Source organism: Heloderma suspectum, chromosome 2 (assembly GCF_057233095.1).
Source record: "Heloderma suspectum isolate Gila_16-S chromosome 2, 16-S_ref, whole genome shotgun sequence".
Classification (NCBI taxonomy): domain Eukaryota; kingdom Metazoa; phylum Chordata; class Lepidosauria; order Squamata; family Helodermatidae; genus Heloderma; species Heloderma suspectum.
The window spans coordinates 212,887,403-212,912,821 of record NC_139459.1 but is presented as its reverse complement, the minus strand read 5'-3'; the positions used below and the strand labels follow the sequence as shown (position 1 = coordinate 212,912,821).

General features: G+C 43.4%; 1 protein-coding gene across 13 annotated transcripts in view; it reads left to right on the top strand.

Moving 5' to 3' along the window:
• Window positions 1-25,419, top strand: part of RPTOR (regulatory associated protein of MTOR complex 1) — a 493,211-nt gene that overhangs the window by 100,038 nt on the left and 367,754 nt on the right. For 3 of the 13 annotated variants that reach the window (XM_084837705.1, XM_084837707.1, XM_084837708.1), the window contains one exon: window positions 13,725-13,828. The exons of 9 other annotated variants lie outside the window; for them this stretch is intronic. In XM_084837705.1, coding sequence (XP_084693831.1) covers window positions 13,814-13,828 — 15 coding nt within the window. In that variant the 5' untranslated portion in view covers window positions 13,725-13,813. Of the gene's footprint in view, window positions 1-4,778; window positions 4,846-13,724; window positions 13,829-25,419 lie in introns of all 13 variants that reach the window. One more of the 13 variants, XM_084837706.1, reaches the window with a different exon arrangement.

The following is a 25,419-nucleotide window of genomic DNA, read 5'->3' as shown; positions in this document are numbered from 1 at the left end:
AATTATTTATTATTTTTTCTGATATGTTCCATGAGGCCTGTTTTATCAAGGGTAATTTTAAAAAAGTAGCTAAAAGGCAGTCAGGATCTATGGATTATAGGGTAGATAGAAATGGAGACCTCCAATTCTTGCCCCAGTTCCCCATATGTGTCTTATACTTCTATGCCCTTCTCTGTTCTGTTGACAATAAGGCAAGGCCATGTCGTCTTGGCTTCTTCATGCCTACGTGGCAGATTCCTCAAAAGCCTGTGACTGTTGTCTTTGTTTCTTTCGTACAAAAGAAGAAACTGTTAGGACAGTGGAGATAAGTTATCTTGTTTCCACAGTAACTCACCCCAGACCTATGAATCATCGTCTTTATAACAGTTGCAGGGTTCTGAGAGAAGAAGCTGGGAGTAGTGGTTCAGTAAAGGTTTAGTTGATAATGACCAGACATGTGCGCTAGGCTTGGCTGATGACACTTATTTAGCCACATTATGATTATAAATGTAACTGGTGAGTGTTGATCTGTGCTGCCTCTGGGTTGACAGAGCTGCCTTGGTTGTACGTGAATAAACTCCAGTTGAATCTTAACCATGTGTCCAGAGCTTAATTGGAGGGCAGCTGGGCACGGACCTCCAAGTCCAGTTTTGGACTTTTACCGCGGTTCCCACACACCATCTTTCTATTCATCATTGAAGCAATTCTCACAGACTCTGTAAGGGTGAGGCTGTTCTTCCAAACCTTTGCTTGGCTCCCATTCCTTTGAACTGAATATATTTTGAGGCCTTGAAACTCTCCCCCCCCCCACTTCCTATACGAGAAGTCTGTTTGGGATGAGGCATAAAGGAGCCTCCTGAACTTATCCCTTGGGTTTGTTTTTGTTTTGGGAGGGAGTGAAGGAGAGAAGAAGGCTCAGATATATTGTTCCATCCCTCACAACCCTGACACATGTATCAGAAAGTTAACTGCCTTTCTAATTTGTTTTTAAAACTTGATGTAAACCAGCATTTTCCAATCCCTGATGTAAACCAGATTTTTTTTCTGGAATACTGCAAGCTCTGGCCACCATGACTATAGTCTATATAGTCTGGCCACCATAACTATAGTCCACCATGACTATAAGTGCATCAGTTCTAGAATGAACGAACCACGTAAAGCTTTTTGATATTGGAGTGTTTTGTTTGTGTTATGAGGCACAAATGCTTCAGTGGCATCCAAGTCTGAAATCATTAGTAGATTAATAGGTGCAACTAATCAGTTAGTTCATTCATCATAGCCTTTAAATGTGGGTTTTTAATTGGATTTTAATTGATGAAGTTCAGTGCTGATAGCAGTTGTATAAACAATGTCTGTACATTGCTGAAGTCAAGCAATGTGGTCGAGATGGTTTTCCAAATAATAAATTTGTCTACATTACTTAATCAAGAGAAACTGTTACATTAATTAAATTTTCACCAAATATAGCCTGAGTTGAGATGATGTGATATACATTTTAACTGGTTAATTGATTGATTGGTTAAAAGCATGAGAGGAATTTTGTTAAACTTTAAGAAAAAGTTGAAAGTGATATCACAATTTTAAAGAGCCACCTTACGTATTATTACCTATTTCCACTTTATCTCATTTTTTCTCAAAATCTTGTGGAAAGTTTTGTATTGATTTTATAAATGGGGAACTCAGGTTGGCCAAGTTCCAGCAGTACATGCCACACTGTGCCCTGTATGGATGGATATCTATATCCTCTTCTATGAGCAGGACATCTTCTGGGTGTCGGTTGAGGCAGAGTGTACCCCTTAACATAGTAGCTCTTGCTCATGTGTAGTTAGGATTGTACCATGTATGTAATTTGGCTAAGTGTATCCGGAGATTTGACCACAGGTTTCTTACACTCTGAAACACTCTCTAAACTGCTGCTTCAGACATTTACGATTTTCCTACCTGGAAAGCATTTTGCAGTAGGAAAATGCATGAAAGCCACATGTCTGATCTTTATGTCATGATCACAAACATGGCTCCCCACCCCATGTGTGTGTGCATGTGCGCACGTGCGCGCGCGCGCGCGCACACACACACACACACACACACACACACACTCTCTGTTTTCTGTGTATGAAAATGGTAATGTCTGAACCAGGACTAGTGAGCTAGCTTTTGAAATTCAGACTAGGAGCTTGTCAAGAGGGATTTTTTGAGCTAGGGACCTATGGATGTAATGAGCTGCTGAAGTGTAGAAGGATGTGAAGGGCTCAGCAAGCAAGTGCTGGAAAGGGTGCAGGCTTCATTCACTGCAGTGTCCTGTGTCACAGTTCATTACTGTGTTGCTCATCTGGGAAAATGACAGAACTTCTCATGCTGGCAGAGGGGAAATGAACGAATGAAGCAGCAGATGACTGCAGCAAACTGTGCTCCAAAGATGACCCTAGCAAAGGAATAAGTTTGCACCTGCTGAACACAGAGAGTTCCTTTGAACAGAAGGTGACATACAATGGGAAGAATAGGTCTTCTGCTTGGGGGCCTTTGCGGTGCTCTTAATGAAAGTTGCTCTGCACGTGAGAAAAGGCCAACAATGTCAAACGTATTTTTATTTGTACAGCAAGATTGTACTCAGGAGAAGGGAGAGAGGATTCTTGTTGGTTAAAAGAAACTTTTGTAAAAGTATGCTGGAGCCCTGTAAACCTGTCACTTTAGTGTTGTTTATCCTTTATTTGATATGGAGGATAGATTTTTTTGGGAGGGGGCTCCAAGATCACCGCAGACGGTGACTGTAGCCATGAAATTAAAAGACGCTTGCTCCTTGGGAGGAAAGCTATGGCACACCTAGACAGCATAGTAAGAAGCAGAGACATCACCTTGCCGACAAAGGTCCGTATAATCAAAGCTATGGTTTTCCCAGTAGTAACGTATGGCTGTGAGAGCTGGACCATAAGGAAGGCTGAGCGCCGAAGAATTGATGCTTTCGAACTGTGGTGCTAGAGAAGACTCCTACAAGTCCCCTGGACTGCAAGGAGGTCAAATCAGTCAATCCTAAAGGAAATCAACCCTGAGTGCTCATTGGAAGGACAGATACTGAAGCTGAAGCTCAAATATTTTGGCTACCTAATGCGAAGAGAAAACTCCCTGGAAAGGACCCTGATGCTGGGAAAGATTGAAGGCAAAAGGAGAAGGGGACAGCAGAGGATGAGATAGCTAGATAGCATCACCGATGCAATGAATATGAACTTGAGCACACTCCGGGAGAGAGTGGAGGACAGGAAGGCCCAGCGTGCTATGGTCCATGGGGTCACGAAGAGTCGGACGCAACTTAACGACTGAACAACATAGATAGACTAAAAACAAATGTAACGTGTGTCCTTTTTAAATGACACTTTTTGCACCCGACTCAGTATTAACATCTGCATTGCATAAACAATTATTATGGAATGCAAGAGAGGTTCGATTTTTGTTTTGGGGATCCAAGCACTTTATAATCTGTGGCAAGCTATCTGTGTATTTTCGCTGTATGGTGGTGCAAAGCCAGGAGCTATAAAAATCTTTTGTGTTCTCTCAGTTACTAGCAGCAGTAATTTCCCCAGTTAGTGTGCCTGGTGTTTAAAGCATGGTTGGGCTGGGCAAAAGGTAGATCTGGATCTACTGGTAGATCTCAGGATGATTTGCAGTAGATCATCAAGGATTTCTACTCTCACTTACTTAACAATGGCAATAACAAAAATCCCCCCCCCCCCGACACACACCTACTCAATTGAACTGCTAAAATGAAGAAAGTTGGGAGGGGTAACCAAGAATGTTTTTTGTGTGGGAGGATTGTGAACTCTGTTCAGTTCTGGCACACAAAACAAGTTCCTGGGCTTATTTAATTCTAAGTCTTTGTCTTTTGCACCAGGCTCCGGTTGGTGGATCTTCGGGTTCTAGTTTTAAAAAAAAAGCAGATCCTATAAGCCTGGGTCTGCCCACTCCAGGTTTAAAGAATTAGCAGTCTGAATCAGGACTGGGCAGATTTCAGGCTTGCATACATCAGTATAATTTCTTTTTGGGTGGGGGAATAATTTTCTTGCTGCTATTATTAAACAACTGGGAGTACAAAATCCTTGCTGATCTACTTCAGATCACCCAGAGATCTTCAAGTACATCCTGATCTACCTTCTGCCCACCCCTGGTCTAGATATTCCATATTACTAGACAATTGCAACTAAATGTTTCAGCACACCCAGATTAGTTCAGTTCCTGTTGGAGTAGATGTCACTGGTTTTCAAATGCAAGATTTGAGGAGGCAGAGTTAAGAATAAGGAGGACAGAGGATGGAAATGTACTGCTTAAGAATGAATAATGTTGTTTGAAGCCAGACCAGAGTATTAAAGCAAGGCTGCATATTGCTCTTTAAATAAGCTTTCACATTAGAACAGTTCCAGAAAGGGTTAACTGCAAGATACACTCCTTTCCTCCCTAGACTTGATTTCCATTGTCCTTGTATAGATTTGAATAACTGAAGTCCCCTTGCTTTTTGCTGTTATTAAAAGACAGGGAATAAAAGAGCAGAGCTGATTCATTCAGAAAGAGTGGAATGAGCAATTATGTGGTCAGTTAACCATCTCCCCCTACACATCTCAAATGCATTAGTACCTTATAGGGTCTTATTAGAGAGATTGAATGCATAGGAATGAAGAAAGGAACAGAGAGATGAAGAAGTGGTACTTCAAACACTTCTAAATTTCTGCATGGAAAGTATTTTCAAGTAAGAGTGTGCATCTGAGATGTAGATGGTCGCATGGCAATTCCACATGTTTATATTTTTGCTGTAGATGCCTACCCTGAAAAGCTGTATCTATTTGTGCCTTCCCAGCACTTCTGCACCCATACAATACACAGGTGTGTAAATGTTGATTGTGACTGCAGCAATTGCTTCTTATGTGCTTTCCAAGTGCTTTCTATGTAGAAATTTGCTCATGTTTGATTGAAGCAACCCTAAAGAAGGATGCCTGGACAAATTCATATTATCAGATCCATGTTTTAATAATGACTTAAGAGAATGGGAAAAATTGTGTAAGAGAAATCCAGTTTGAGTTTTGCTTCAAGGCCCACCTCAGCCAGGGGCAGCGCTAAACTAGCATGGTAGAGGTGTTTCCTTTCCACCATGCTGCTAGCCCCCTGCTTGAATCAGGCCCTCTGCATGAATGTCCTGTTGTGCAGAGGCCTGGTTCACATGATTATAACCCTCCCTTCCTTTTTAGGGGAAGAAATCCAGCAAACAAGGCCACTGTACAGGGATTGGTTCACATTCGAGGCTCTCAGCCTGATAATACGGGGGGGGGGGCAAGCGACCCCCACCACTCACCTAACATTCTGTTTCAGCACTACCCTGACTGAATTTATGAACCAGACCTAGAGTTAATATGGCAGAAAGTAACAGAGACTGCATTCTCAGTCCAGGGGAAAGGGCATTCAATAGTATATGTTACACTGTATTTGCTGGCATGTAAAGAAATCAAGCCAGCAAGGTGATGCTCAAAATCCTACAAGCTAGGCTTCAGCAGTATGTGAACCGAGAACTACCGGAAGTACAAGCTGGGTTTCGAAGAGGCAGAGGAACTAGAGATCAAATCGCCAACATTCGCTGCATCATGGAGAAAGCAAGAGAATTCCAGAAAAACGTCTATTTCTGCTTCCTTGACTACGCTAAAGCCTTTGATTGTGTGGATCACAAGAAAATGTGGCAAATTCTGAAAGAGATGGGAGTACCAGACCACCTTACCTGAGAAACCTGTACGAGGGTCAAGAAGCAACAGTAAGAACCGGACATGGAACAACCGAGTGGTTCAAAATTGGGAAAGGAGTACGATAAGGCTGCATATTGTCGCTTTGTTTATTTAACTTATATGCAGAGTACATCATGAGAAACGCCGGGTTGGATGAATCACAGGTCAGAATTAAGATTGCCGGGAGAATTATCAACAACCTCAGATACACAGACGATACCACCCTAATGGCAGAAAGCGAAGAGGATCTCAAGAGCCTGTTGTTGAGGGTGAAAGAGGAGAGTGCAAAAGCGGGTTTGAAACGCAACATTAAAAAAACTAAGATCATGGTATCTGGCCCCATCACTTCCTGGCATATATAAGGGGAAGAAATGGATGCAGTGACAGATTTCATTTTCTTGGGCTCCAAGATCACCGCAGACGGTGACTGTAGCCATGAAATTAAAAGATGCTTGCTCCTTGGGAGGAAAGCTATGGCAAACCTAGACAGCATAGTAAGAAGCAGAGACATCACCTTGCTGACAAAGGTCCGTCTAATCAAAGCTATGGTTTTCCTAGTAGTAACGTATGGCCATGAGAGCTGGACTATAAGAAAGGCTGAGCTCCGAAGAATTGATGCTTTTGAACTGTGGTTCTGGAGAAGACTCTTATGAGTCCCCTGGACTGCAAGGAGGTCAAATCAGTCCATCCTCAAGGAAATCAACCTTGAGTGCTCATTGGAAGGGCAGATCCTGAAGCTGAAGCTCAAATATTTTGGCCACCTAATGCGAAGAGAAAACTCCCTGGAAAAGACCCTGATGCTGGAAAAGATTGAAGGCAAAAGGAGAAGGGGATGGCAGAGGATGAGACGGCTAGATAGCATCACCGATGCAATGAATATGAACTTGAGCACACTCCAGGAGAGAGCGCAGGAGAGGAAGGCCTGGCGTGCTATGGTCCATGGGGTCATGAAGAGTCGGACATGACTGAACGACTGAACAACAACAAAGAAATCAAGGTTAAGAGTATTCAAGCTTTTTTTTTCTGCCTACAGACTTTGTGAAACCTGATACAGTTAAGTTCTTCCTGAAGAAAATCATTTGGAGAAGCTTTCTGGGAAGGCAGAAGCTTCTCATCTCATTTTTTGGGTCCAGCATGGCAAAAACATTCCATATCATATGATTGTATTTACACATTTTAATGTAAAATATATTCTGATATTTAAAATGTGTTTCTCAGCCAATTTAATTTGAGATGACTTGCTGTTTAGAACTGGAATCTCCCATAAACATTTATTTATTATATTTATATCCTCTTTCTTATAAATGAAATATAAATATAAGAAAGAACCGTGGAACCCTCGGTAGCACGCTGTGACGAGTTTGCGCGGCACTTTGAGGATAAAGTCGCTCAGATTCGTCATGAATTGGACACCACCATTAATGCAGTTCCATTGGTAGAGGCGTTCAGAGCACCGTCTGGTCCAGTTTTATTGGATGAGTTTCAGTTACTGAGGCCTGAGGATGCGGACAAGGTGCTTGGCCAAGTCTGATCGACCACTTGTGTGCTTGACCCTTGCCCTTCATGGCTTATTAAATCAAACAAGGAGGGGTTGTCCGGCTGGGTCCAGGAGGTTGTAAATTCCTCCTTGAGAGAGGGAGTGGTGCCTGCCGCTTTAAAAGAGGCAGTAATTAGACCACTCCTGAAAAAGCCTAACCTGGACCCAGAGGATGTTAACAATTATAGGCCAGTGGCCAACATCCCCTTCCTGGGCAAGGTGCTTGAGCGGATGGTTGTAGGACAGCTCCAGGCACTCTTGAATGAAACGGATTATCTAGATCCATTTCAATCGGGCTTCAGGCCTGGTTTTGGAACGGAAACTGCCTTGGTCGCCCTGTGGGATGACCTCTGCCGGGAGAGGGACAGGGGGAGTGCAACCCTGTTGATTCTCCTGGACCTCTCAGCGGCTTTCGATACCATCGACCATGGTATCCTTCTGGATAGGTTGTCTGGGTTGGGAGTTGGAGGCACTGCACTACAGTGGTTCCGCTCCTACTTCGATGGCCGATTCCAGAAGGTGGTGCTGGGGGATTATTGCTCTGTGCCATGGCAATTGTGCCATGGGGTTCCACAGGGCTCTATTTTATCCCCCATGCTGTTTAACATCTACATGAAACCACTGGGGGAGGTTATCCGGAGGTGTGGGCTGAGGTGCCATCAATATGCGGATGACACCCAGCTCTACCTCTCTTTCTCATCAAAACCAGGTGAGGCAGTGGCTGTTCTGAACCAGTGCCTGGGCACGGTAATGGACTGGATGAGGGCTAATAAACTGAAACTCAATCCAGACAAGACGGGGGTACTGTTAGTGGGTGGTTCGTCTGCCTGGCTAGGTGATATTCAACCTGTTCTGGAGGGGGTTGCACTCCCCCTAAAGGATCATGTTCGTAGTTTGGGGGTGCTCTTGGATCCAGAACTGTCACTTGAGGCACAGGTGAACTCAGTGGCACGGAGCACTTTTTATCAGCTTAGGCTGGTATACCAACTACGCCCTTATCTGGACAGAGATAGCCTAGCTACAGTTATCCATGCTCTGATAACTTCTCGTCTGGATTACTGCAATGCATTATACGTGGGGCTGCCTTTGAAAACGGTCCGGAAACTTCAGCTGGTCCAAAATAGGGCAGCAAGATTGTTAACAGGGACTGGCCTGCGAGCTCATATTACGCCAGTACTTTTCCAGCTGCACTGGCTGCCAGTCCATTTCCGGGCCCGATTCAAAGTGCTGGTGTTAACATTCAAAGCCCTTAACGGCTTGGGGCCAGCTTACCTGAAGGATCGCCTCCTCCCATATGTGCCTGCCCGGACCTTAAGATCATCAGCAGCAGCCCTTCTCCGTGAGCCCCTGCCAAAGGAAGTGAGGCGGGTGACTACTAGGAGGAGGGCTTTTTCGGCTGTGGCACTCCGGCTCTGGAATGAGCTCCCTAGTGAGGTTCACCTGGCGCCTACATTGTACTCCTTTCGGCGCCAGGTGAAGACCTTTTTATTTTCCCAGGCATTTTAGCTTTCTAAATTTTTATCGTTGCTGTTTTAAATCTGTATTTTAAACTCCTGTACTACAAGCTAGGCTTCAGCAGTATGCGAACCGAGAACTACCGGAAGTACAAGCTGGGTTTAGAAGTGGCAGAGGAACTAGAGATCAAATCGCCAACATTCGCTGCATCATGGAGAAAGCAAGAGAATTCCAGAAAAACGTCTATTTCTGCTTCATTGACTACGCTAAAGCCTTTGATTGTGTGGATCACAACAAACTGTGGCAAATTCTGAAAGTGATGGGAGTACCAGACCACCTTACCTGTCTCCTGAGAAACCTGTACGAGGGTCAAGAAGCAACAGTCAGAACCAGACATGGAACAACCGATTGGTTCAAAATTGGGAAAGGAGTACGACAAGGCTGCCTATTGTCACCCTGCTTATTTAACTTATATGCAGAGTACATCATGAGAAATGCCGGGTTGGATGAATCAGAGGTCGGAATTAAGATTGGTGGGAGAATTATCAACAACCTCCGATATGCAGACGATACCACCCTAATGGCAGAAAGCGAAGAGGATCTCAAGAGCCTCTTGTTGAGGGTGAAAGAGGAGAGTGCAAAAGCTGGTTTGAAACTCAACATTAAAAAAACGAAGATCATGGCATCTGGCCCCATCACTTCCTGGCATATAGAAGGGGAAGAAATGGAAGCAGTGACAGATTTTACTTTCTTGGGCTCCAAGATCACCGCAGACGGTGACTGTAGCCATGAAATTAAAAGACGCTTGCTCCTTGGGAGGAAAGCTATGGCCAACCTAGACAGCATAGTAAGAAGCAGAGACATCACCTTGCCGACAAAGGTCCGTCTAATCAAAGCTATGGTTTTCCCAGTAGTAATGTATGGCTGTGAGAGCTGGACTATAAGGAAGGCTGAGCGCCGCAGAATTGATGCTTTCGAACTGTGGTGCTGGAGAAGACTCTTACGAGTCCCCTGGACTGCAAGGAGGTCAAATCAGTCCATCCTCAAGGAAATCAACCCTGAGTGCTCCTTGGAAGGACAGATAATGAAGCTGAAGCTCCAATATTTTGGCCACCTAATGCGAAGAGAAAACTCCCTGGAAAAGACCCTGATGCTGGGAAAGACTGAAGGCAAAAGGAGAAGGGGACAGCAGAGGATGAGATGGCTAGATAGCATCACGGATGCAATGAATATGAACTTGAGCACGCTCCGGGAGAGAGCGCAGGACAGGAAGGCCTGGCGTGCTATGGTCCATGGGGTCACGAAGAGTCGGACACGACTGAACGACTGAACAACAACAACAACTGCTGCTAGGTTTTATTGTGGTTGTATTGTTATATTGTGGTTTTAATGTTCTATATATTTTAAATTGTTTTATTGTGTGTTGTTTGGTTTTAGTTTTTGTGAACCGCCCAGAGAGCTTCGGCTATTGGGCGGTATAGAAATGAAATAAATAAATAAATAAATAAATAAAATTTCTTTCTTTCTTTCTTTCTTTCTTTCCTGCATGGAACCCAAGGTGGTGTACATGATCTTCCACTACATTTTATCCTCACAACAACCCTGTGAGGTAGGTTAGGCTGAGAGTCAGTGCGTGGCCCAAAGTCACCCAGTGAGCATCATGGACTAGTGGGGACTAGAACCTGGATCTCCCACGTCCAAGTCCAAGACTTTAACCACTATGCCACACTGGCTCCCATTGTGAAAGTTCCCAGGTCCAATTACTGGCATCTCCAGGAAGAGTTGGGAAAGACTCCTGTTTGAAAGCTTGGAGAGCCAATGTTGGGTTTGGACCAACTCCCATTATCCCCAGCTAGCATGGCCATTGGTGAGGAAACTTTGGAGTTGTAGTCCAAAACATCTGGAGGGCACCAGGTCGGGGAAGATGATACTGAACTAAATGGACTAGATGAACTAGATGGTTTGACCCCGTATAAGGCAGCTTCTTATACTTTTCACTGACTGAGAGCTGAAGAGTAAGAGCTGTTAGTTGGGATGTCCCTGGTTCAAAACTTACGTCAGCCTTGAACTCACTAGGTGGGCCTAGGCAAGCCCTTATTCTCTCACTTCCCATTACCCCAGTTGTAAAGGCAGATAATATGGCTCTACAAGGCTGTTGTAAAGAGTTACTGAGATAATGTGTGTGTGTGGAGCACTTTAAACTGGTGAAATGCGCTATCTAAATGCTAAGTAGTATTGTAACCTTCTGTTCCTACAAAACCTCTCCTATAACATTTATAAGTTGCATTGTTGCTTGTGCCATGGGGCAGTAGAAACAGTGTCACTTTTATCCACTAGGATTTTTTTTTATTCCCATCTCAACAATGTTTTCTTAATATCTGAAGTAATTCAGATTATTTGCTTGAAGCATCTGCAGTGAAAAGTCGCTTCCCTCCCCTTTCTGCATGTTGTCTGGTGTTGATGTTGTTATACCCCTCATTAGATATCTGTGTGGGCTTTTATATGGTCCCTGAAGTTTTGTTCTCTTGCATATCTCCCCTCTTCCTAATTAAGTGGGGCACTGCTACTGTACATCAAAGGCTGAGCATTTCCTAAAGAGTAACTAGCTGAGCATGAAAGCTAATTGAACACATGACCTAATTATTGGGTATTCTTCAAGTCATTGCTTTTCCTTTATTTCTGTAAGGTTTTTGCTTTTAAATCTATAGCAAATGCTAATTGCTGTTGTAAAAGAAAGAGGAAAATATGCTGGAGAAAATGTTTCCACCACCCTAATATTCATGCTTTGGAAAAATGTGGCTTTCTTAACTAAGGTTTGCAGCATATGCCTTGGTCCTAATAATAACTCTCTCGCAAGGTTGATATCTTGAATTTAGTACCTGTGAGAATACAAACCAGCAGTGGCTTGGGTTTATCTTGAGAAAAGACTTGGGAAAACCTTAGGCATTTTCCCAAATTAGACTCAAGTTTCCTTGTTGAGCTTCCAAAATTTGAGCTCTGAGTATTCACAATAATGTGTTCTGAAACACAATAACTAGCCATAGGAAATGAACCAGACTCTGGCCCATTTTAAGCCAGTGCATGGTCTGTGTCTCCACTATTCAATTCTTAATAGCAAGTGCAGAATTTATTTAGGGTCTCATCCCCCCTCATGAGCAGCTGCACATGGAAGCTGCACATGGAACACTTGCCAAAGGGTCCAGTGGGACTTTCTTCCTCCCTTGGCATGGGCACATGAGGTGTGACCACAATGGGAGGTCTGAACATTTCTTGTCGCCTCATCTAGCCCTCCAGCTGGAAATTCACTCAGGTTTGAAGTCCTAAGTAAATTCTTTGCTGGTCCCTGAGCAAAAGATGGAGGGCTGGGTGGAGGAAGCAGGAACAAGCAGACATCCCATTCTGGAAAATGGCTGGCATGATGTGTACCTTGTGCCAACAAGGTAGCAGAAGGGAGGAGTACTCCACTGGGTCCTGTAGTGATCTCTCTCTCTCTCTCTCTCTCTCTCTCTCTCTCTCTCTGGTTGTGTGCATTTCAGTTCATGAACTGGGAGGGATTGTGCCTTCTATTCATACATTGCCTTTACATTGTAAAGTTTACAATGATCAGGATGATGTACAAAGTTAAAAACACACATTCGTAAGAAGTCTTAGGATGTATGTGAAGTAATAGACTGCCAATTTTTTGGCAGTTCAGATTTTAAGTGTTTCAGAAGCATGAAACCATAGCCCATCCATTTCCATTTTAGCTAGTAGTAGTTTTGTCTGAAAGATTATGTAAACGTCATAGTGTTATACTATAGGTTTATATAGGATTACATTAAGGCTTATATTCAGGGAAGGATTAAAGCTTGTTTAATTAAGAGACTTGCATCTTTAAAAAAAATCCTAAATGTAAAATTTATGAAGGGAGTTCTAATAGCTGTGAGTAGCCACAAAGGATGCCTGTCTGTTCTTTAGTTAGTTTTTTAATTCGGTGTGTGAAAGATTATTTTCAAGGATGCACCTTCGGTAAATCACAAGAGACATGTAATTATCTTGGGGTAGGTAGGATATATGCTATAACAGTGATATAGTGGTTATGTCATATGTTTATATAATAGTATTGCAGTTGATGTATCTTCTACACTTCCCTGGTATCTCACACTCTGGCTGCAGCACATAGTGCATATGGAATTGAAAGTGAAAATGTCTTTATATAAATCTATAGTGCAGCCACGTTTGGATGTAATGATAAACAATGGTTTATCGTTATTGAAATGGGCTGGAGTGGGCCTTAGTTTTACAGTAGGGCAAGAGAACTAAGGGGTTGAGCCAAAGGCTTCATGGAAAAGATGGGGTTTTGAAAGAATTAATAGAGGTGGCCTCACACAGGTATTCTGGGAGGCAATTCCAAGGATATGGGAGAAAGGCCGGAGTCTTGAGAGGGAGCAGGAGCTGAAGGGCAGAAGGTGGTGGAGCTGGAGGAGCAAAGATCACAGGCAGTATTGGGATATAATAACAGAGATGCTTGGGTGGGTGGATAGGTGGGGGGGGGGGCTTTGAAAGTAACAAGTAGCTTATGCTGAATCTAGGATCAGACAGGAAGCCAGTGTGATTTGCCACCAAAAGACCATATGGCTTTAAAAATGGGTTAGGCAAGATAATAGAAAATAGTTTTTTCAATGGCTAATAGCCAGGATACCTAAATATACCTCCCTGCAGAATATTTCTGAATATTATTATTCTTCCACTGCAATTTATATATTTCTTAAATGAAATTAGGTGGAGACCATCAGCTGCAGCAGTTCTTTCCTTGGTATTATCCTGTAATAAAATATTGAGATTGTATTGCTGTGTTTCTAACTATGTCTTTTTGCAATTGTGAAAAAGTAAATGTGCACTAGATGTGGCAGTACTTAAAAGACAATTGCACTCTGAGCAAAATATATAAATGGGTATTTGGAAAGCAGTTGAGCTTGAGGAGACCTGCTATGTACTGTTGTTCTTCATGTATTCTACAGCAGTGACCCGCCATTCTGGAACTAAATCAAGAAACCTGCAAAATCATTTTAATGAGAAAATCCTCTGGGTCTTGCTATCCTGCTGACAAATGCAAGCACTGCAGGTAAATTGACCTTGGAGTGGAAAAAACTGGGGCAAAGGGGAGGTTGGCACCAAAGTCTAAAAGGACAGAGCAACCAATAACCACAAGTCATTGCTTTCCAAGTTGAAAATAACTTTTATTTTGGATTAGCTTTTCTGGATTAGAGATCTGAGCATACTTACAATAATTTGAATGCTCTGTGTAAAGAACCAGGGGGGAAAGCACAGTACCATTAAGAAGGGAGTTAACTGAAACCACTGAAGTAACGATTGGATATTCAATTCTGAGCCATCCATATCTTGCAAGTGCTTTATCTGGATGAATGGCTGAATCATTACAGTGTTGAGGTTTTTAAATGTTCTACAGCAGGGGTCCCCAACCTTTTTGGACCCTTGGGCACATTTGGGAATTGGAGAAACTGCTGTAGGCACCACCACAAAATGGCTCTGATGGAGGATGTGGCTAATCACATAATGGTTGCCATGGGGGCCTGGCTAGTCAAGAAACAAGTAATTCACCCAAGAAACTTAGTACAAGCAGAAGAAGAGTCTAAACTCCAAAGGTAATCTACATATTTAACCCCACAGAAGCACAACAAAATACACATTTAAGATTCCAATGCTATGCAGACTTACATGGAACTCAGTGGGAATTACTTCTGAGCAGGCATGCATAGAGTTGTACTGCTCATCCTATCCACATACACATGCCTTTCCCCAGCCCCAAAAGCAACGAGAAAGTTTTTCCTATCTCCCAGGCTCTGCCACTCCCCTCAGCACCAAAGTGAGATAAAGGAGTGAGAGGGAGAGAAAAATCAAGATTAGGGTCTGGAAGTGAGGGGAAAATAGTGAGAGAAAGAGCAAGGGTAGAGACTAGGAAGGGGAAGAAACAGTGAGGTAAAGAGTAGGGAGAGAGAAATAACAAGACTAGCGGCTGGTTCTAGTAGAGAGAGAGGGAGAGCAAAGGGGAAAGGTCTGTGTGGGTGGAACAAGACTGGGGAGGGCCAGGAAGCAACTCTTCTTTCTCTTCCTGCCTACCAAACGGCTGATCAGTGGCAGGTTCAGGAACAGGAAGGAGAACCTGGCGTCCTAACATTTTTCAAGGTTTTTTTTTTTAATTAAAAATATTTTTTTTAAGGAGGCAGGGAATGGACAGCTTTATGGGTGCCATTGGAGGTCCCTGTGGGCATTGTGGCACCTGTGGACACTGCACTGGGTAACCCTGATCTACAGTAATTCTTCACAAAAACTGTGATAATAATTGCATATATAGTAGATGTAACACTTTAATATTTGTCATCCTGCTTTTCTTAATTCATTTTGACTTCATTCCTTTGCTCTCCTGGGCTGCCTGTGGGAATCTTCAAGCCTGTGATAACTAACTTGCAGAACAACTTCAAGAGGGATTGTCATGTTAGTCTGTTGCAGCAAAAAAACTTACCTCACTGTGAAGCTGCTAATGTGTTTTATTCTAGTGTTCAGGGATAGTGATGGATTGATATCCAATCAAGATTTTCACCTGAGGGGACATATTTGCATGGTCCTACACTGCATTGTGTTTTTCCCCTTAATGAGGATGTGTAGAAAAACCTAATATCAGAAATGCTTCTTGAATGGGCTAAACAGGTCTGCTGTTTAGTTGTTGTTGTTGTTGTTGTTGTTAATTAATACCCAGCCTCTGGGTGACCTATTTAAAAATACCTTTTTTTGTGTGATAAAGTAAGAGAAGGTCTCACAGCAAAGTGGTGGTGGGGGTGGGGAAATGTATGAATTTTGCTTAGAGTATGAGCTACTCTAAGGGTGACCTGTATGAATGTTGGCCAGCTAGTGTAAACAATGCTAGCTATTGTTCAAACAGGAGTGGAGATATACAGAAGACTCTGTGTCTGTGAAGCTGGGCAAATCCCAAATTAGGTGTGCAGCTGAGTCCTTGGTATGTGTATTTAGAAGTCCCACTGAACACAAGGGACTTATTCCTAAGAAAGCCCACAGGATTGCAGCCTTAGTCTCACATATTTCTCCTTTCTACTGACCTTTAGACACCTAGAAAGTTCATTTAACCCAAACCTTTCCCTAGAACTTACCAAGTTGCTATAAGTGATGCATTTATGACCAGCTTTCCCTTAAAATCTAAGGAATTGGCATCCCTGGATAACGTACATTTTGAGAACCAGGAAGTTAATTCTGAAAATCAGTTGAAAATTCTGCTATATTACTCATACCTTCTGAGCTTATCCTATGAAGTTGATTGGTGGGAGATTCAGGACAGATAAAAGGAAGCACTTCTTCACACAGCGCGCAGTTAAACTATGGAATTCACTACCACAGGATGTAGTAATGGCCACCAATTTGGATGGCTTTAAAAGGGGGTTAGACAGATTCCTGGAGGAAAAGGCTATCAATGGCTTCTAGTCTTGATGGCTATGTGCTACCTCCAGTACCAGAGGCAGTGAGCCTATGTACACCGGTTGCTGGGGAGCATGGGTGGGAGAGTGCTGTTGCGTTCATGTCCTGCTTGTGGGTTCCTGGTTGACCTCTGGTTGATCACTGTGTGAACAGAATGCTTGACTAGATGGACCCTTGGTCTGATCCAGCCTAGCTCTTCTTATGTTCTTATGATAACTGTTGCTAAGTTTGCATCTGTTTTTTTCCCCAGGAGTTGAAGGTATAGCTTGTCAGGTTCCACTTTCTTGATCATCAAAAAGGTTCAGTGACATTAATCAATTGCTTATACTGACCATTTAAATCTTACCCAATATTTATGCTGATTTCCACTAATCTATTTGAGAAAATAGAAGCAAAGTTTGTATTGAATTATTCAGCTTTATCTATTGTTGCTTTTAATAATTCACTTTCCTATTAGCTCATGGCCCCCACAGTTTCCTCTATTGCTCTATTATTTCTGATATACTTGAAGACTATCATCATTTTCCCCTAACATTCTAGTTTTGTGATGTTTTTTCTGTTTTGTTACTTTATATTTATTGTTTTATTCCTACACAAAAAATATTATGCTTCTGTCATTAAGCGCCAGTCAGTACACTGTTTTTCCATTCTTTCTCTTTCTGTATTGCCAGTTCCTCCCTTTACCACATGCATTTGACAGATTGCAAACATAGCTAACATGGAGTCTCCAGCATTGATGCCAAGGTGCATTTTTAGATTTAGAAGCAAATTCTAGTTAGTGTTCCTTGGTGGGGCTGCTCCATCTTGCAGTCTAAGGAGGTAAAAATAACTCCCCATTGAGCTGTGCTTCTGCTTCAAGCTGCATTCTGACAGCCTGAATTGAACCTACAGTACTGATGAGTTTACCTTTAGGAAATGAGAAGGCACATCTAGCCTGAAACCTTTAAAGAGCTCTTAAAATAGAAAAATAAAGGAGGAATGATGAAGTGACACAGCTGTATGACAGTTATGCAGCCCTCTGACTAAGAAGTTTTTAAAGTTGCATCCTGGTGTGTATTTAACTATCTGTTACAGTTTTATGATAGATTTCTTCAAGGCTCCTAAACTATAGAATAATGCGACAGAAGTAATAGATTCTGTTGTTTGGTTTTTCTTCACCTCAATAAAAACAGGGGGAAATGTTTACTGTGTCAGGCCTTATAGAATCATAGAATTATAGAATAGTAGGGTTGGAAGGGGCCTACAAGGCCATCGAGTCCAACCCCCTGCTCAATGCAGGAATCCAAGTCAGAGCATCCCTGACAGATGGCTGTCTAGCCTCGTCTTGAATGCCTTCAGTATGGGAGAGCCCACCACCTCCCGAGCTAATTGGTTCCATTGTCGTATTGCTCTAACAGTCAGGAAGTTTTTCCTGATGTTCAGCCGGAATCTGGCTTCCTGTCACTTGAGCCCATTATTCCGTGTCCTGCACTCTGGGATGACCAAGAAGAGATCCTGGCCTTCCTCTCTGTGACAACCTTTCAAGTACTTGAAGAGCGCTATCCTATCTCCCCTCAGTCTTCTCTTCTCAAGGCTAAACATGCCCAGTTCTTTCAGTCTCTCTTCATAGGGCTTTGTTTCCAGTCCCCTGATCATCTTCGTTGCCCTCCTCTGAACCTTGTCCAGTTTGTCTACATCCTTCTTAAAGTGTGGTGCCCAGAACTGGACACAGTACTCCAGATGAGGCCTAACCAGTGCTGAGTAGAGGGGAACTAGTACTTCCCGGGATTTGGAAGCTATGCTTCTATTAATGCAGCCCAAAAGAGCATTTGCCTTTTTGCAGCCACATCACATTGTTGGCTCATACTCATCTTGTGATCGACAACAATTCCAAGATCCTTCTCGCTTGTAGTGTGGTTGAGCCACGTATCCCCCATCTTGTAACTGTGCATTTGGTTTCTTTTTCCTAGGTGCAGAACTTGGCATTTATCCCTATTAAATGTCATTCTCTTGTTTTCTGCCCAGCGCTCCAGTCTATCAAGATTACTTTGAATTTTGTTTCTGTCTTCCAAAGTATTAGCTATCCCGCCCAATGTTGTGTCATCTGCAAATTTGATCAGCATTCCCTGCACCTCCTCCTCCAAGTCATTAATACAAATGTTGAAGAGCACTGGGCCCAGGACTGAGCCCTGCAGTACCCTACTCGTTACCTCTCCTGAGAAGATCCCATTGATAAGCACTCTTTGAGTCTGATTCTGTAGCCAACTGTGGATCCACCGGATCGTTGTTTCATCTAGCCCACTTTGAGCTAGTTTGCTCATCAGGAGATCACGATCATGGGGCACTTTGTCGAAAGCTTTGCTGAAGTCGAGGTATATGATGTCTACAGCATTCCCACAGTCCACAAGGGAGGTTACTTGATCAAAAAATGAGATCAGATTTGTCTGGCAGGACTTGTTTTTGACAAATCCATGTTGGCTTTGAGTAATCACGGCATTGTTGTCAAGGTGCTTCCAGATGGATTGCTTTATCGTCTGCTCCAGAATTTTCCCAGGGATTGATGTCAGACTGACTGGTCTGTAGTTCCCAGGTTCCTCCTTTTTACCCTTTTTGAAGATAGGGACAATGTTAGCCCTCCTCCAGTCATCCGGCACTTCCCCCGTCCTCCATGATTTCTCAAAGAGAATAGACAGTGGTTCTGAGAGTTCTTCTGCCAGTTCCTTTATTACTCTAGGATGCAGTTCATCTGGCCCTGGAGATTTGAACTCATTCCAAGTATTTAGGTGTTCCTTGACCATATGCCTATCGATCTCAAGCTGCAGTCCTGCCCCTTCAGCCTGTACTTGGCCTTTTCCAGGGGGGTCATAGACCCTCTTTTGGGAGAAGACTGAGCCAAAGTAGGAATTGAGCACCTCTGCCTTTTCTTTGTCATCTGTTATCATTTTGCCATCCTTATTTAATAGCTGAACCACCATTTCTTTCCTCTGCCTTTTACTATGCACGTAGCTAAAGAAAGTCTTTTTGTTGTTTTTAGCATCCCTCGCTAACCTCAGCTCGTTCTCAGCTTTAGCCTTCCTGACACCATCCCTGCAATTCTGTGCTACCTGCCTGTACTCTTCCTTTGTTACTTGGCCTTCTTTCCACTTCCTATATGTGCCCTTTTTTTGTTTTCATGTCATCCCTAAGCTTTTTGTGAAGCCACATTGGCTTCTTCTGTTGTCTTCCTCCTTTTCTTCTTGTTGGAATTGTTTGTGATTGTGCCTTGAGAATTTCCTTTGTTAAAAGCTCCCACCCATCTTGGACTCCTTTTCTCGTTAGCGTCACTTGCCATGGGACCTTACTGATCATTGTTCTGAGTTTATTAAAATCAGTTTTCCTAAAATCCAGGGTATGCGTTTGACTACACTTGGCTTTTGCTTCCCTTAGAATCAAGAACTGAAGTACAACATGGTCGCTTTCCCCCAGAGTTCCTGAAACTGCTACTTTATCCACTAAGTCATCTCTGTTGGTTAGGATCAAGTCAAGGATAGCCAATCCTCTGGTTCCTTCCTCTACTTTCTGTAGGAGGAAGTTATCCGCCACACAAGTCAGGAATTTCCTGGAGGGGCCATGTTTTGCAGAATTTGTCTCCCAGCAAATATTGGGGAAATTGAAGTCCCCCATTACTACTACATCATGCTTCCTTAAAACATTGGCTATTTGCTTTTCAAAAGTTTCATCCTTGTCTTCTCCTTGATTGGGTGGCCGGTAGTAGACTCTGACCACCAGGTTCCTTTTATTCTTTGCTCCATTTATTTTGATCCAGATGCTCTCGATGGGGTTACCAAGCTCATCCTCCTGTATTTCTGTGCAGAGATATGTATTTTTCACATACAGTGCAACCCCACCTCCCTTTCTGTTCCTCCTGTTCTTTATGAACAAGTTGTATCCTTCAATTGCTGTATTTCAGTCATGAGAGTCATCCCACCAGGTCTCAGTTATACCTTGTTGTTGTGTTCTTTATTCGGTCAGTTGCTTCCAACTCTTCGTGACTTTATGGCCCAGCCCATGCCAGAGCTTCCTGTCGGCTGTCGCCACCCCCAGCTCCCCCAAGGTCGAGTTATACCTATCAAGTCATAATTTCCCTCCTGTATTAAGAGTTCAAGTTCGTTCTGTTTGTTTCCCATACTCTGGGCATTAGTATATAGACATCGAAGACCATGTGCTTCATAGTCTGGCTTTCTTCCTACATGTGTCTGAAGACTATTATTGGGCGCTATCAGAGCTGTTCTCTCCATTGCAGTGCATGCGCCTATGTCCATTGTTACCCCCAACATTACATCTCCCTTCCCCGTAGGATTCAGTTTAAAGCCCTCCTGATGAAGTTCTTCATGCTGTGGCCAAACAATTCTTCCCATCCTTCATGAAGTGCGGCCCGGCCCTTGCCAACAGCCCATCTTCCAGGAAGTATAGCCCGTGGTCCCAGAATCCAAATCTCTCTTGTCGGCACCACCTTTGTAGCCAGTCATTCACCCGGAGTATTTTCGTTCCATTTCTATCCCTCTTCTAACTACTGGAAGGATGGATGAGAAAACTATTTGGGCCCCAAAGTTCTTGAGTTTCCTTCCCAAAGCTTCAAAGTCTGACGTGATTTCTTCGTAGCTTTGCTTGGCGGTATCATTTGTTCCCACATGGATGAGAAGAAAGGGATACCTGTCAGTGGGCTTTATGAGTGCAGGCAACCTTTCAGTCATGTCTCTAATCCATCCTCCCGGGAGACAACATACCTGGTGAGTCCACGGGTCTTCGCGACATACTTGGGTTTTGATCCCACGCAGCAAGGAGTCTCCCACTACTACCACTCTTCTCTTCTTCTTGTTGTAGGCCTGGGTTTTATCGCCTCTGTTTGACTGACCTTCAGCCTCTTGCTCACTCTCATGTAGGTTCCCCTGTGATTCTTCCTCTGCAGGCTGTCCTCCAGTCTCATCTGCAAGTACCTGGAATCAGTTCCACAGCTCCACTGCTTCCACTGGTGCAGAGTGGCGTCTAGTTCTTCTTCTCCTAACTGTCACCCTTTTCCAAGGAGTATCCTCTACTCCATTTTTCTTCACCTCGGCATTTCCCACTGCCTCATCTTGCTGTTGCTCTTCAAGCTTCTGGTCTTCCCTTTGCTGCTGTAGTTCCCCCATTCTGTCCAATAACTCTTTGTGTTCTCTTATTCCCGGGAGGGTCAACAGTCGCCGCTCCAGTCCACTTACTTTTTCTTCCAGCAGCGTGATCAACTTGTACTTGTTGCAGGTGTAGGCCATGTTGTTCTCAGGCAAGAAAACAAACACTGCACACACACCTTGCAGGTCACCACCACTGGAGAGTCCTGTCCTTCCATTGCCTCTTTTCCCTTTTTGTGTCTAGCTTTGTGATTGTTCTAGACTAGCCTGTGCCTGCTCCTCTACTCTGTAGAGGTTAAAAGCAGAGTCCCACTGGTGTGGAAGTGTGTGTTACAAGACAAATAAATGAAAAAAAATTAGTTAAAAAATAAAATTAAATTAAAAAATTAAAAAAAATTTAAAAAATGTTAGGGGCCTCCCCCTTGACCTCCCCTGCCGAACTCCCCTGGCCATCTCCTGTTTGCTCCCCCTGTCCGCTCGCTCTGGTTGCTCACTCTCTGGGAGCTTGCTTGCTTCTGTAGTCCCTGGAGCAGCTGGAGCTCTGCTCTGCTCTGCTGGGAGGCAGGAAACAGACTGAAGCTTCCCGCCCACTCAGCTGCTGGGAGTACTCAGGCCACCCCCCCCCCCCCAATTCAGTTGGAGCTCTCAGGCGTACCTGGTGAGCTCATAGCCACTCAGAAGGATAAAAGGCAGCCCCTTGGGCTTCCTGCAGCCCACTTACCTCTTTGCCTCTGTCTCCTTTGTCTCCTTTGTTTCTTCTACCACTGCAACTCCCCTGGCTAACTCCTGTTTGCTCCCCCTGTTCGCTCGCTCTGGTTGCTCGCTCTCTGGGAGCATGCTTGCTTCTGCAGTCCCTGGACCAGCTGGAGCAGCTTGCTCTGTTCTGCTCTGCTCTGCTCTGCTCAGCTGGGAGGCAGGGAACAGACCTTGAAAAATTAATTTACTGATCACAAGTAGAAAGGTAGAATCTAAGGGCAGTAAAGAGAAGGCTGCAAATGTCTTACTGAAGCCCTGCCATCAGGGCCAGTGTCAAGAAAAGGTATGGTTGGGCCCTGCCGAGGGCCCACACCCCTGCAGGGGTCCACTGACAAGAGACCCTGAACTTCCTCCTCCTCTTCAGGATTGCAGCCTGCTTGTTCACCTCCCTATCCCCCAGGCACAGGCAATGGTGGTGGTGAGAAGGAGGAGCAGTAGATGCCACTACCTGCTTGCTCCCTGGCTCTCTACCTGTCAACCAAGCAAGTGGTAGCAGTGGTGAGAAAGAGGATGAGGAGCAATAGGAGATGGTGACAATGGCAGTGACAAGGTAGACTCACAGAGGGAGGGGGCCCCAATGATGGTGTCTTGCTCAAGGGTGCTCCAAAATATGGGCATTATATAAAGCCAGCAATAGCTCCTGACAAGTTTGCATGTAATAGCCATTTTGCAAACATGGATGAAATTATATAACATTTATATTGGTTTGTGTTCTTTATTATTTTATAGACACATCTATGTTGTGTCCTTTTTCAAACTGGAAATGCAGTGAATAAGAGTTGTGTTTATGGTTGTTTGCCCTCTTAATCGGAGTCTGTAATTATAGGTGGTGCCTCTTACTTGAGCACATCACTTATTGCTGATTTATGAGGATGTTATGATTGAGACATTGGTAGCATAGAGTCATAGAATTGGAGGGGATATCAAAGGTCATCTAGGCTTGTTAGACTTTAAATCCATGTGAGTGTAAGTCTAGATTCTTGTGTCTTCCAATATCTAGCCACATATTGTGACTATAACATTAAATTCTCCCTTCCTTAAGGAGGAACAGGCAGTAGGTACTGTAGCAACAATAAAATATCATTATGAAGACTTACGCTTTGTACCTGTTGTTCAAGTTTCTTAGGAATAATTTGTTCCTGTTAAGCAAACCTTCAACCACTGAGGGAGGAATCTACAATACCAAAAGTTCCCTCTAGGCACTCGTAGTTAAGGGTTTAGAAGTTCTTCACAAGGGCAAGAAGCCAAATCTTAATGAGCTTTCCTTCACTTTTTCCATGTTGCAAGGATAGTTTGTGAACTGAATAAATGGTTCTCTGCCATGCTATCAAAGTTAGTCCTTGAAGCCTTGAGATACAGGGATAGCTGTACCATTCAAGATAAATATTTGTTAGAGCAGATGACTTGTGACAAGTGCTATTGGAAGTCTCTTTGATGGGGCTAAGGTATTACATAAGATACTATCAGATGATATCGCCCAAAGGCTACATGTGCTATCCTCCGAATAGATTACCTATAATTTTCCACTGAATTTTGCAATAGCAAAATGTCATCTGTTCAATTCCACATGTGCCTGTTGTATTTCTTTAAAGCTGATGCAAGTTCAAAGTCCCTAAAGCTTTTTATTGAAGATTTTAAAAACACATTTTTTGAAATCCGAATTTCATGAAATAATTTTGAGAATCTCAAATTCTGAAAGAGCAGAACAGAACTTGAGCTATTAGTGAAGTATGTAGTTCGTCATTAAAGAAACAGTAATATCTGAATCCTTGCACCGTGGCCAGCACTCTTCATTTGCGGGGGCGGGGGGATGGTAGTTGTGTGGTCTTAATTATTATTGTTATTTTATTATATTTACTTATATCCTGCCTTTTTCCCAATACTGGGACTCAAGGTGGCTTTACAACATTAAAACTTACACAATTAAAACCTATAAATAGAAATATAAATACAAGTGTACAAAAGTTAAAATATAATTAAATCATCAGTATTAAAATTGTAAAAATATCATAATATTAAAAGACAACAAGAAAAATAGTATCCATCCATCCATCATATTTTCACAGGTCCAGACTAGTTATCCCCAAAGGGATAACTTAAGTGTGTTTCTAAAATCTGTCAACAATTTAGATCAGTCAAGCCTTCAGTTTGACCATATAGTGATGTTGGAAGCAAGTTCTTTAATGATCTTTGGAAGAATAAATTTGAAGCAGTGGTTTGATGAGCACTGACTTTTATAATCCAACATAAGAGACTGTTAAGAAAGAATGCCTCAATTAATGAATGTTCACTATACATTACAATAGTGTATTAAGGACCTGGAAGTTTTAGTAAAACGTTGAGTAATCAAAATTATCTCAGTAGGTGCCTGAATTTAGTCACTAGAGTAGCCTTCCATTCATGGGCAAAGTCATCCCAGAAATGTTCACAATTGCTTAGGCTAGCCTATTGCGTGAAAAACCACAGATGCAAATGGTGTAGTGGACGCCATTTGCATCCGGATTCCTCCTCAGCGATATGGCATGGCAATGGTGGCCGTATCACTGGGTATACAGAGCTGGTCAGTGGCTCTGTGGAATCACCACAGAGCGGAGCTGGCCCACAAGGATTCTGGGGGGAGGAACAGATCGCCTCCCCTCGTGGATCACCCCCGGGAAGGAAGGTAGGGGTTTCCCTACTTATAACACCTTAGTGGCTGTGCCAGCCTTGGTTTGCTCCCCTATTGCAGATAGCTCAAAGTCCATACCAATGCCTCCCATCGACTCCCTCCCTCCTCACCAGGGAGAATGGCTGAATTCGCCATCCCAACCTCTCCACTTTCTGCATGACAGTGTGGAGGATCAACTCACTAACATTCTAGTAGCCCTGACTGGGGTACAGAGAGTTTTGGACATGGCATGCAAGCCTTCCACACAATGCTCCTACTCGACAAAGTGGTCTGTTTTTGTAGCATTTGCTTATCAGCAGAGCTTCCATCCAAGATGATGTTCAATGCATCAGGTTCTGGAGTTCCTCTTACCCGTTTTTGAGGAAAGACTCAAACTTTCCTCCCTCAGGGTTTCCCTGTCAGCTGTCTCAACTTTTCACCCTTCAGTTGAGGGATTTTCCGTTTTCTCTAATCCGATTGCGAAAAGATTTCTCAAAGGGATCAGAACCCGTTCTACGGTACCAAGCTGGAGTCTTTCTGTTGTATTGAAAGCCCTTTCGTCTAAGCCCTTTGAGCCACTAGCGACTGTGGACTTGCAGCTCCTTTCCTGGAAGGTGGCTTTCTTGGTAGCAATAACATCTGCACGTCCAGCTAGTGAACTTTGTGCACTTATGTTAG